Source organism: Coffea eugenioides, chromosome 11, assembly GCF_003713205.1.
Source record: "Coffea eugenioides isolate CCC68of chromosome 11, Ceug_1.0, whole genome shotgun sequence".
Taxonomy (NCBI): domain Eukaryota; kingdom Viridiplantae; phylum Streptophyta; class Magnoliopsida; order Gentianales; family Rubiaceae; genus Coffea; species Coffea eugenioides.
In genome coordinates, this window is record NC_040045.1 from 45245336 (window position 1) to 45258368 (window position 13033).

General features: G+C 36.8%; 1 protein-coding gene across 1 annotated transcript; it reads left to right on the plus strand.

Moving 5' to 3' along the window:
• Positions 1–622: 622 nt before the first annotated feature.
• On the plus strand, positions 623–4908 carry LOC113751721 (protein trichome birefringence-like 2). The gene is made up of 5 exons (XM_027295833.1): positions 623–1981; positions 2549–2741; positions 2825–3015; positions 3366–3524; positions 4292–4908. The coding sequence occupies exons 1-5, from the start codon at positions 1020–1022 to the stop codon at positions 4632–4634; spliced, it is 1848 nt and encodes a 615-aa protein (XP_027151634.1). The 5' UTR covers positions 623–1019; the 3' UTR covers positions 4635–4908.
• Positions 4909–13033: the final 8125 nt, after the last annotated feature.

Here is a 13033-nt window from a genome sequence, read left to right on the forward strand (position 1 = left end):
TTCGTGTCTCATCTTATTCAATTTGGTTTCCTTTATCTTTTCTTTTTTATAATAAAATAAGCACGAAAATATTGCACTATCACATCTTCAAGAGATTATAAGATTTACTAACAGAAAATTAAGTACATCAAAGGGGAATGAAGGTTGATTTAAGTGAAATTTGATTAACTTTATCATTTGATCTAGTTTAAATTTTTGTATAAAATATATGATTAAAATTTGTTAACAAATTCATGATTTTTAATTTTTTTCATATACCAACAGCTAGAAAAGTTGATGATGACCGTTGCCACTTTTCCTTTTTTTTTTTTTTTGGTATTAGATGATCATTACCCCTTCAATCGGACTTTAGATCTATCTCAGCGAACATGATTAAGGGATGAGTACAAAGATTAGACGATGGACCACCTCTAATTGATCTCCAAGATGATAAAGATTATCTTCTTCTTTTCCATTTTTTTTCCCAGTCCCTTCCTGGTCTTCTATTAGAGGTAAATTTTATGAATTTGAGACTCATTTTAGTCCCTTTCCTCTCATTAGAAGTACTACTCTCGAATTTCTGTCAAGGGTAGGACGAAAATTTCACCACTCTACGTCTCCACATTTTTCTCCGTCCGAGTAGCGGTTGGAAACCTTTTCCAAACGGTCATTAATCACTTTTCTTACCTCTGCATTTTCTTTTTCTTTTTGGTAATCGCTGCCAATTTGGTTTCGAGCGCACCAATTTCAGGGGGATTACCTCTGCATCTTTACTCACCGCTGTTTCAATGCTTTCTTACTTTTGCCTTTCTCGAAACCGCACAAGAATTTCATCTTTCACTCCTTCGTAATTTACGAACACTTCCAATTTTCTGTAGCGACATTTGATTCATCATAGTGCTAAGGACTCGTACTAAGATAAACGGCCACTTTATTGCCTAATTCATTGTTTGATGTGTTAGTTACATTCTTACAAAAGGGGTTCTCGTGGGATGGTTGATTTTTCAAGAATCAAGACTATATATATCTGATCATCAACAATGGACTGGAAAAAGAATGCATTTTTGGATCAGTTTCCTTGTTGGACAACATCTCCAAGAAGAAGAAAGGTAGTTTCTGGCTTCGGTTTAGGATTAGTGGCTTCAATGTTTGTATTAAGTGTTGTATCTTTTAATGTCTCGTCATTTATGGCTCCTTTAATAAACCCTGTTTTGAAAGGGTTCAATATTTTTGCATCCCGTAATCACAATACTACTAGCTGTATCCTTTCTTGGCCTGTCTATTTCTCAAGGACAACTTCTTGTTGTAATGCTAGTTCCTGTAATGGTACCATAACAACTAATAATGTGGAATATTTTATGGTTACGAATGGAACTCATGATAGAAATGTGTCTGAAAGTAGGAAATTTATTTATTCTGGTGGGAAAGGAGAGGTTTTGCAAAATGCCCATGTTGGAAATTTGTCTGAGAAGGTGAAAAATGGAAACTTGAGTGTTGAAGTTGAAGGAGGGAAGGCTCAAGATGAGTCCCTTGTGATAAATGGATCACTGGATGATAAAATCGGAAACTTCACTAATCTGGGTAACTTTTCCAACAATGTGGGAAATCAAAATGTTACTGCTGGAGGGCCGAACGCCCAAGAGCAAACTTCTTATCAGAATGCCGTTTCTGTAGAGCGTCCAAAAAGTGGGGGGGATGAGGTTCCTAAAGGTAGTATTCTTGGTAATCTGACGGTTAGCAAAGAAGAGAAGTCTCCAGAGACAAACGACAGAGGAATATCGTCCAGGGAAAGTAACAGCATTAAAGGGATGATGAATTCTAACAGTTTGAATCGGAATTGTAACATCTTTGATGGTAGATGGGTGAGAAATGACGCAAAGCCATACTACCCTCCTGGTTCTTGCCCGTACATTGATAGGGATTTTGATTGTTACCTTAACAAGAGGCCGGATGATAACTTTTTGAAGTGGAAATGGCAGCCATACAACTGTGACATCCCAAGGTAAATTTCATGAAACTCCTCTCTACAACATTGTGAAGTCATTTTCGACTGATTCAAAGTTAATTGTTAAAAAAAAAAAATTGCAGTTTGTACTTGGAGGAAAGTTGAAAATTTGATTCTGAGCTATTTGTTTCTTTTTTTGTTTTTGGTGGGGGGGGGGGGGGGCACATGAAAACTTTATTTTTTTTAGAAAACTATTTGTTAGATGGACGAATAACAAGTTTGAAGTGAAACCGCCAAGTCATGAATCTACTATAATTGCAAAAATGTGTTAATGGAAGTAGTATAAAGGTAGGGCCTTTCAATGGAAAAATTACAGAAATTATGCATAAGTTCACTGCTTGTAGATGCAGGCCACCCATTAGAATGAAGGAAGAAAAACAGTTGCCTATGGCTAAGTATCAGAAATGCTTGTGATGGATGAATACAGTTTCTGTAGTGGGCTGAGGGCTAAGGATCGTCATTTTGCATGGATTGCATATTTAGATTGCACCATAGATATTATTTGAAAATGTGCGACATTCCCTGCTTTCTAATTCTTCGTTGTTGCCTGAACTATCGTCCCAGTTTGAATGCCACTGACTTTCTGGAGAGACTGCGAGGGCAGAGATTGGTCTTTGTTGGGGATTCGTTGAACAGAAACATGTGGGAATCTCTTGTTTGCATCCTTCGCCATAGTGTCTCAGACAAGAAAAGTGTTCATGAGATATCTGGAAAAACAGAATTTAAAAAGAAAGGTTTCTATGCATTCAGATTTGAGGTAAGCTTTCTAACTTATCAGTGATTAAAAAAGGATTTTTTCTCCCTTTGTATCTGAATTTTGGTTCCTTCCCTTTTCTCCAGGATTATAATTGCTCAGTGGATTTTGTCAGTTCTCCTTTTCTTGTTAGAGAATCAACATTCAATGGTAAAAATGGTTCCTTTGAGACATTGAGATTGGATTTGATGGACAAATCAACTTCAATGTATTATGATGCTGATGTTCTGGTTTTTAACACGGCTCACTGGTGGACTCATGAGAAGACCTCTAAAGGGTTAGTAAATCTATCCCTTTCCATATGTTATCTTCTTTAATGCTCGATTCATCTAGACTTTATTGTAAGTTTCTTTCACTCAAGAAACCCAGAGAACTTACGTTTCTGAAATCTTGAATAAATAAGCCACCTGACAAGTCATGATGAGGAGATTTGGAAGGAATTTAGAATTTTTGACTTTGGAAATGCATGTTTTGCATCAAAATCTCATAATATGTGCAATTCTTCCCCGTACCTACAAACTTCCCCTGGAACATGAGAGCAAAAGGAAGGGAAGAGAAATTCAACTTATTTATGCTGATTACAATCTGAACCTCTTAGCTGGGTTTATGCATCTTGTTGTTCTTTAGGGAAGACTATTATCAAGAAGGTAATCATGTGCATGGAAGACTGAAGGTCCTAGAAGCATACAGGAGGGCTCTTCGCACATGGGCTAGGTGGGTGGATAAGAGCATAGATAAAACAAGAAGTCAGGTTGTATTCAGAGGATACTCGGTAATGCATTTCAGGTATGAATGTTTATTATCTTCTCTGCCTTCATAAACTTGTCATATTTGGACTCTAATGCTTATTTCAGCTCTTTATAGGACTAAAACTCTGGCTCTTAATTATCAAACTACAATGTAAATTGCTTCGAGGTTTCATGCTCCTTGCTGCTTGGACTAAATGGGTGTATTGCTAAAACTTATAATAATATGATACAAAATATTCATTATAACCTGCACAATAGTAATAGAAGAGCTAACTCATAGGCTTGGGAGTCCTCAGTAGTGGAAAAATCTGTGTGTCTATGGTTGAATAAGCACTTTTAGAATCTTAACAATATCTGATAATTGGACCTCTGGCAGACATTTTGGATGCATGCAGATGTAGTTTGTGAAAATTATTTTCTGACATTCAACAAGCAAGAGAATCAAGGTTCATGTAGGTTGTTCTTGATAATGTGTTGAATGCCAATGGTTAGTTTCTCGTATGATCATATGACAGTTAATTCTCAGATTTTCTTTTGCCTATTTATTTTGAATTTGAAAATTTTATGGATTCCCAAACCCTTTTGGTCCTCCAGAGTACTACAACTAAACTTTTATGTGATTCCCAAAGGATGACATGAAAGCGATAAGCACTAATAAAATTTGAAACATGATGATGTTGTTAAAGCTTGAATCAAATTGTAACATGGGATTCTTGAGTAACCAGGAAATTTAAGTGTAACATATCCTCTCACAGCTTATTTGGTAACTTTTGCTTATTGGCTTATTGTTGCGGCTGCATGCAGCGGAGGCCAATGGAACTCACGAGGGCAGTGTCATAAAGAAACTGAGCCAATATTGAATGAAACTTATTTAGCAAAATACCCTTCAAAAATGAGAGCTCTAGAGCATCTGCTTCATAAAATGCGGACTCCAGTGGTGTATCTGAACATAAGCAGACTCACGGATTTTAGAAAAGATGGCCACCCTTCAATTTACAGAAGAGAGTACAAGACGTTGAAAGAACAAATTGCTGGTGAGCTTAATCAAGATTGCAGTCATTGGTGCTTGCCTGGAGTACCAGACGCGTGGAATGAGTTACTATATGCTTCTCTCTTGAAGACCGGCAGAGGATCTTGGAGAAACTGAATCATATAAGTTTTTGAAATGTAGGTGTCATGTTAGCTGATTTTCCGAATTTATTTTTTCCGTAATGCATGGTATAAATTGCATGTCCCTAAGGTGGGCGGTTTTCGGATTTGAAATTCGCCTGGACAGTGTTTTACATGATACCAGGATTCCGAGATCAGATAATGACAATTCGTGCTTCTTGGCAAATTTGTACTGTCAACACGAATCATACTCCTGTAATGTATTGAAGCAAAATGAAGGGTGCTACTGATTAGTAGCATTATTGTACTTTTTTCCTTCTTTGATAAGCTCAGAAAGGAGCCGGGAAATGATCATAAATGGTTCAATTCTGTCTGATTATCAAGTGTGAAGGGATCAGATGCGCGTTTCAGTGTGCTGCTAAGTTTCTCTGTCCGACTCCAGAGTCAAGCTCAAGGATTGATGCTTTTGCCGGACAGTAATTAAATTGTGGGATTGGAGAAGGTGAAGCAGAAAGCTTTCCTCGTAAACAATGCTGAACTACTCCTCTTGCAAGCAAATCAAGAAAGAGACGCACAAGATAGTTCTTTTATTGAATGATAGAAGATCTACAATAACATCAATACAGAATTAAAGCCGAAGCAAAAGCCATGAAAGACTCTAACCGAGTCCATTGCCGTTATGTGACTTGCCGGTTTGCCATGCATTTAGCCCAAACATTTGCCGCAATTCCTCCCTGCACCACACGGAGTTTAGCGGAGATGAATATGGCCAAATGCAGGCAAACTTTCTGAATTTTGGAGGAGGCATCAACTCCTCTCTCCAGCTGCCATGCTTTTCGAAAGATCCATGGAATTCTGTATACCCATGTATTGGGTTAACTGTCAGCTTTGAGCTGACAGCAGCGTCTCTATCCGATACCTTGTGGCTCTTGCAAAGCTAGTGGAGAATGTGGAAGCTGCTACACGAGGTGGGCTTTATACAGAAGATGATAAGGGAAGATGGGGTGTCAAGACCAATTCAACATGCTATTATAACATCATTACCCACAATCAACTTAACTTTTTCCTTTAAACGTCACCGCTGAAGTTGCTTACTGATCTCCATTATTTGTTCTTTCTTCTATGATATGTCAACTCTACCCTTTGCCTACTTATACGTGTACAGCAAGAACATCTTCATTTCATGTACTTATACTGGGGCTAAATTATGTAGTGTTAATCCATTAAGATGCTCAAAATTGGCAGGCATTCGGGGGCATTGGTGTCCATGTATATGAATAAAAAGCTACCAAGTGTTTATGGCTGCTTTTCTCTTTTGTGCATCTACTTTTTTCGAGTCTTGGGAGTACTTTCTTCATTTTTGGTGTCGTCTCGACGATTCCACTAACTCTCATACTCATCTGCAACTTTCTTCCAACTCCTGAATCAACTAATTTTCCACTAACCCAAGATCACGTGTCAGGCTTTCTATCCTAAAAGCTCCTTTCCAAAAGGATTTTGTAGACCTGAGTCATTACGAGTCTAATGGACACCCCCGCACCGCTTCACTTATCAAACTAGCACAGAGCTTGTTTTTCCTCCGTAGGGTGATCGTGATCATATACAAGGGTATTTAGCGTTGTAAATAAGTTTATGTTTTATTATTATCCCCTCAAGTTCATGTGTATGTTTAGCAGATAACATGTCACTTAATACGCACGCTTTCTTGAATTTTCGAGCCTCTGTAATATTCTCCTCTCTCTCTCCCTTTCTCTAAAGGAGGGAAAGAAGGATGGAATTTAAAAAGTAAGACGAAAGAAGAGAAATTTGAACCTAAAATCTCTAATTTTGGAGGTGTCTTAAACGTTGTTAACTACCTCATCTGCAATTCCTCTAATCGAACACGGGTAGCATTAATAATTTCTATAACAAGTTGTTGTGACTAGTGAAAGAGGGTATTTTGCGGCTTGAATTTGTAGGAGCAACAATTAAATCAATTTTGCTCTTTGCGTTTGCATTCCTCTTCCGCTTGGGATACCAAAATCTCCAATAGATCGCAAGCAAAAGGCAATGACCTCCTCCTCAGACATGCACCTACCAGTAAAATAATAATGATGGTGTCAAGACCATCCACTCATGCACTTGGGGTTGCCTTTGGCTTTAATGCAAACAAACAAACTACATCCACCTTTATGTTATTTGAACGAATCTCAGTTGGCCAATTTGCTTATTTTCTATTTGATACAGCAATTAATGTTGTAATTGACTTCTTAACTAACAGTAGTGTGAACTTCTCACAAAATCTTTGGTATCTTTTCCCCTGAGGTCATCGAAGCCTGTGCTGCGAGAACTGCAAAGAGACTTATTGCCCCCTTTTGAATTGATTTAGTTGGGGTTACATCTATATATAAAGGATATCTCTCTCTTCCGTAACTGTTCTAAAGCTAGAAAAAACCAGTTCCTCCTACACTTCCTATATTTAATTAGTTGAAGTTGAGAAACAGTTGATATAGCACTTGAATTATGATAAGCTCAGGGTATAAAACTGTACCTTGAAATTCTTTTTGCTTTTCTCTCCTAAATTAGAATTATAAGCCCCCAAATGAAACCTACCCTTTTGTTCGTGCTACAGCAAATAAGTTCGAAATGAATTTTTCCTACTCACCACAAATTTCAATGAACAACCGCGGAATGTGGATGGCTTTCCTCCAAGCATTGCCTTTCTGCATATTTTCCGACTTAAAGCACGTAATTTTCTTTTTCATTTTCCATTTTTTTTTCTTTCGTTTTTTTCTCAGCTGCATTTACTTGCCCAACAGCTTCAATAAATGCTCTCCGAGCCTCAAGCATTTCAATCATATTTTGTGCGTCGTTTTTGTGATATTAAATTGAGTTAATTTTATATACACTACCGATAATATATATATTATCGTAATTTGATACACATGTCAAATTTAGATTTTAAATTTTAAATTTAAATTACTTGACATCGCATCCCGCAATCATAATGTATACATTGTCATGCACAAAACATTAATTCTATCATAATGTATACATTGGCCAACTTTTGTCGCTGGATACCTAGCGTCCACAAATGCCCGGATTGGTGTCGGGATTGGCCTTTTCCCATCCGTCAGCGATCACTATGATCTTTTTGGTTTTCGTGAACTACTAGGCCAGTCCAGACTTCACCCGTTTTGGGCAAATTGGCCCATGGAAAAATGAGGATCATTTGACAATAGAGCTGGCATGGGTTTTTTACCAGCAACATGGAACTGAAATTTTTAAGCCGGTCCAGTCCAGGCAAATAGGCACGCATAGATACCGAAGGAGGTTTAAAATAATTCAATGGCATATTGACAAGTGGATTCTACGAAAACTCGGATTTTTTTTTTAATTACCAAGAATGTTATTATCGTCATTTGCATGTAGCAAGAGATCATTAACACTTGTATACGTGTTCTTTTAAAATATTAAACTATTGATATTTTGGATATCTATGTGCCACATGAATTTCAGTCACCAGTTTTTGGCAAATTATTCTATGCTTTTTATAGACAGTACTGCATGTCCAAATTAATGAGTTCATAAATTAGTGTAATATATTCAAAGCAGCTATCCTTTGTTATAATTTTGGGATTTTCTGAAATGTATTCTTAGTATGAATAATAAATAATACACCATTAATTACGCCTAAATTGCGTTTCGATGTATTTGGTGTGACAATTGTGAGATGACAATGCCCTAATTTATGAGGGAGGTTATTCTCTCGACTTGTGTATTTCAGCATATTTTAGTTTTGGTCAAAAGAAGTGGCAGCGGGAATGTTGTTCCTTGCCCCACAAAATATATGTCTCCAATTCTAGTGTTAAAAAGACGACCCCAAATTTCCCTCTCTCTAAGTGGTAAGCACTACTGATCAGAATCTTGCATCTTGACCAAAATTGGTGCAATCCTATGTATAATTAATTATAAAAGAGAAAAAGAATAAACGGGAAAATGCTATGCAACCAAGTTGACTTGCGAAGGATAGAAAGGTGATGAATAATTTAAAGGCTATCAATTTTAGTGCGAAATATCAAATATAGAAAGGAGAAAAACAGCAAAAAAAAATAAATAATAATAAAAATTTACATCTTATTAGTTGGTCGGGTTCAAAAATTGGGATCTACGTACTACTGTTATATGTGTACATAATTAGTCTAAACTTCTCGGGAAATCTATTGAGTGAAAATTGGTGATGGTTTTTTTTTTACACCTTTTAAGTTCAGGTCTCCATACCATATGGTCACTGAGAGAGAGAGAGAGCAATTATCCTGTTTCTTCATCGTGCCTGCAGCTTCTCTCAAAAACAAAAGTTAAATCGGCCGGCCTGCATGTCGAGTTCACTACACCCACGAATATGTAAAACATTATTTATTTTTTTTAAAAAAAAAAAAGAATAAAAAGCATTTGCAGAATTATTTTTCTTCCCCTCACACTATTCGTTCTTTTTTTTTTTGGCATCAAGTTATTTCTGACTTTACAAATAAAGCACGTTTAGGCAAAAAAGAAGGAATAATAATGTGAGTGAGATCGATGGCTTTACGTGTGATGTGAGTATCTCAGGTGGGTTTAACCTCCCTTGGGTGTTTTTGCCAGTGCAAACCTGTTTGTTATTGACATTAATTATGTTATTTTTTTTTTTTTAAAGAAGGATATTTGGAGTGTTTATAGAATAGAAGATTACGTGTATCATCAGTTACGTGGCGTAATTAATCAGTCTAAAGTAGGGCGATATGATAAATAGTACTATATAAGAATATAGAAGAAGAAGAAGTAGTACTAGTAAAATCATCCCTAGAAGAACAACTACATTAGCTCTTGTCTTGTCTGTCGGGTTGTCATATATATATATATATATTTATATATTTTGATCCTGATGATGATAAGATGTTCTCATTTCACGCACTTGGTAGAGATCAAAACTTTTCAGCAGAAAGTGGGTTAAAAAGATAGTCGTGGTGGTGTCTTAGCTCTTTCGGATGATAAGCCAATTAGTACTTAAATTAGTTAACCCTCCTCCTCGAATTATCTCTTCTAAAGCTTTCCATCTTCTTCAACCTCCACCCAAGATAGTATCATTGTGATGTGGTTGAAGATAATGGTCAACATCTTTATCTTTTCTTTTCTTTTTCTTTTTAAGGCATTACCGGTTGCCACGTTAGGGTTTGACCTGTGTTTAGGATCGCAATTGCTACTACTTTTGCAATGATTTATCATTAAATTAATTAAGGCGGTGGGTGACCGTGGACATATCTTTGTGGTTTGACTAATCAAAAATTAAAAATGCACTACTACTGTCTTGATTTACGATGATCACTACTCATTACTATGAGGAGAATTGATAGTTTTGTTCTCCGTGTATGAATGACTAGCCAGAAAATAATCAGGCATCTGGTGCTTATAATAAACTTGGGATAGATAAAGGAGGAGGGATCGTTCGAGTTAGGATTTTGATTTTGGGTGGTCTATAATCTATACATTTGGAAGGGCACAAACAAACAATGTAATAATTTAACAAATTAATCTTAGCCTCTACTAAAATTTATTCGTTTGGGAAGGTAGCTCGCCAAATATTGAAAACATACTAGCATCTTTACACATAAATTTATTTCTTTTCTGTAATCTCAGGTTTAATTTTTTTTTTTGGGAACTGCCCCTCCTCTGCCTCTTACTCTTTGGAATGGATAGTTGGTCGTGATCTTAATCTTCTTCTAACAGCTGAAAAACAAAGCTGTAGATGCAGAGTTCGAAAAGAGCGATCCGAAACTTCCATAATTCGGGTCACGGGCTGGAATCAAACTTTCCTTCCTGTTCCTGGTTGGCAAATCACTCCTCCATTCAAGGACTTCCTCGTACTCGTACCCCAACCATATAACTCCTGCTCCTCCTCTTTCATTTCATGACGCAGAAATTTCTCAATGCAGGATTGTGTGGTCATCAATACCACAAATGATGTGTAAAATTTTTTTGAATTACAAGTGCTAAAAACGTGCAAGTATTATTAATTAGACCGGAGAAAGAGTGGTGATGCATCGCGGCACCAAAGGGCAATGCAACTGGGATTCCATATTAATATTAAATTATTAATTAAAGGTGCAGTGAATGAATAGAGCTATAGGTTTAAACGTGGCATCATTTCATTCCCGACAAAAAGGGCCTTTCCTCCGCGTGTTAATATCTATAAAAGGGCCAGAAACACATTAACCTGATTCTCAAAAACTTCCCTTTCAGGTACGCTAAGAGACCCCATAACATTTGAGCTCTAGATAAAATATTGGTCGATAGGCATCACAATCTCACCTAATTTAGGCGTCATGGAGCGAGCGGCTATCGATGATGCAAGAGTTGAACCCTTAACCTCTTATTCCTCGCTCACCGAGACAGTTGAAGAGGCTGCTGTTGGCGATTCAGGTACTTACAGCACGATAAATTTGCATAAATTTTGCACTTGGTGGCAGTTCAGAATGAGTTTTATCGTTTGTATTGAGCTGTTTCTTTCTGACTTTGATAAGCTGAAATAGTTAGTAGTTTAGTTTTCGGGAGGTGCTTCATACCGTAAAAATTACTAAAGAAAAGGGCTTTATTTTACTACACTATCACTTCTTTGGTTTCTCGTTTTAGCGTGCATGTGAAACACGAAGGCCGGGATACTCATCCTCCAGGCTAACATGATATGCTTTAGAATAGCACCATTAGTATTTAGTCATGAACACGTGTGAAAGATCATCAGTATTAATATTACACTCATATTTTAGACAGACTATTATTCAAAATAATTATTATTATACTTTTTGTGATGTGATATATATAAAATAAAAAAATGATTAAAAATATAAAAGAATGAATTGAAAAATATATTTACGATACAAACGAAATATTATTATTTTAAAAAAATTTGCTATCCAAACACACTCTCCATTCCTTAAGCAAGTTAATCCTCTTGAAATTTTTTTTTTTTTAAATTCATATTTGTGTTAGTTCATATTTATGAATGGTCTGAAAATCGGACTAACAAAGCCTAGCTCGATCTCAACCTTCCAGTCCAAAATCAACTGGACTGCTGAGATAGGCTGGGCCTGCAGGCCGCCTCTCCCTCCAGGCAATAGCAGGAGAAGCCTAAGAACACATGAATACTACTCCTAACACACATTTGACGATCCAATGAGTGAAATAGTGGCCCAAAACAAATTTCAAATTAGAGAATCACAGCACTCAAAAGTAGCGGTAGGAAGCAGGAAGTGAGAGGCCCGAAAGTAAGGTCCACCGTGAAACGGTGAAACTGAATGGCGCCGGGGTCAGGACACTTTCTTGTGTACTTGAAGGGCCCGATTTTGTCGAAGGAAGACATCCAACGGTGTGGAATGAAAACTGAAATGGTTAAAAGCTTTTAGGTGGTGGCAGGATAGGGGAAGGGGGTCCCATATTCTCAGCTTTTAACTGTAAAAAACATATCAAATCAATCAATCAAGGTGTCAATCAAATGGTCCTACTTGCTTTGCTTATTATGCCCATCCTCCCTCCCTCCCTCCGAAACAGCACTCTTTTTTTATCTCCCTTCCCAACGGCGTACGGTGTACTACTCGCTAGACTGTAGAGAGGTCTCTCTCTCTCTCTCTCTCTTTGTTTCAGAATTGGTAATTCCCCTTTGACTTTCCCAGCCCAAGAAAAAGCAAAACAACAATTAAAAATAAACCCAATAGAACAGACGTGCAATCTTCTTTAACAAATTTAGCTGATCAAGAATTTACTACTTAGAATGTTTGACTTGACGATTATTTGAAACATATTTTTGCAATAATACGTAATACTACTTTTTAGAATGTGATCTATTATGAAATAAAAATAATTTAAAAATTAAAAACATTTTATGATATTAACCAAAAAAAAACTTTTAAAACAACTTTACCTTTGTAGTTTACAGCCTGGACTACCACCCCAAATCGACGGCGGTTAATTGCAACGGTCTTAGCTCTTCATAATACTGAAAATACTTAGTGGTCCTTCATTTTACCAAACAGTGCTCTGCTGATGGAAACTGCAACGTCAAGGAAATGGAAAGCAGAAAGGGAATAAAGAAATCCAAGCATAACTGGTCCGGCAATTTGGTAGGGTTTTTGTCAAATAATAATAATAATAATGGGGAAGGATTCTATTCTTTCATGATTCCTATCGATAATAATAATAATAATGAATTTCTATGGATTAAGTGTTTTTCAACATGTAAATTATACTATAATATTTAAAAAAATTTATTTTGAGGTGCTTTTGACATTTAAAATTCATTGAAATGTTTTTAAAGATTTGTTGAATCTTTCACTGCCATCAACTGTACGCCAACCCTATCCCTCCTCCACCGCCAATTCCACTCCTCCTTGAGAGGAGGGGAGGGGGAGGAGAGAGGAGGAGGGGTGG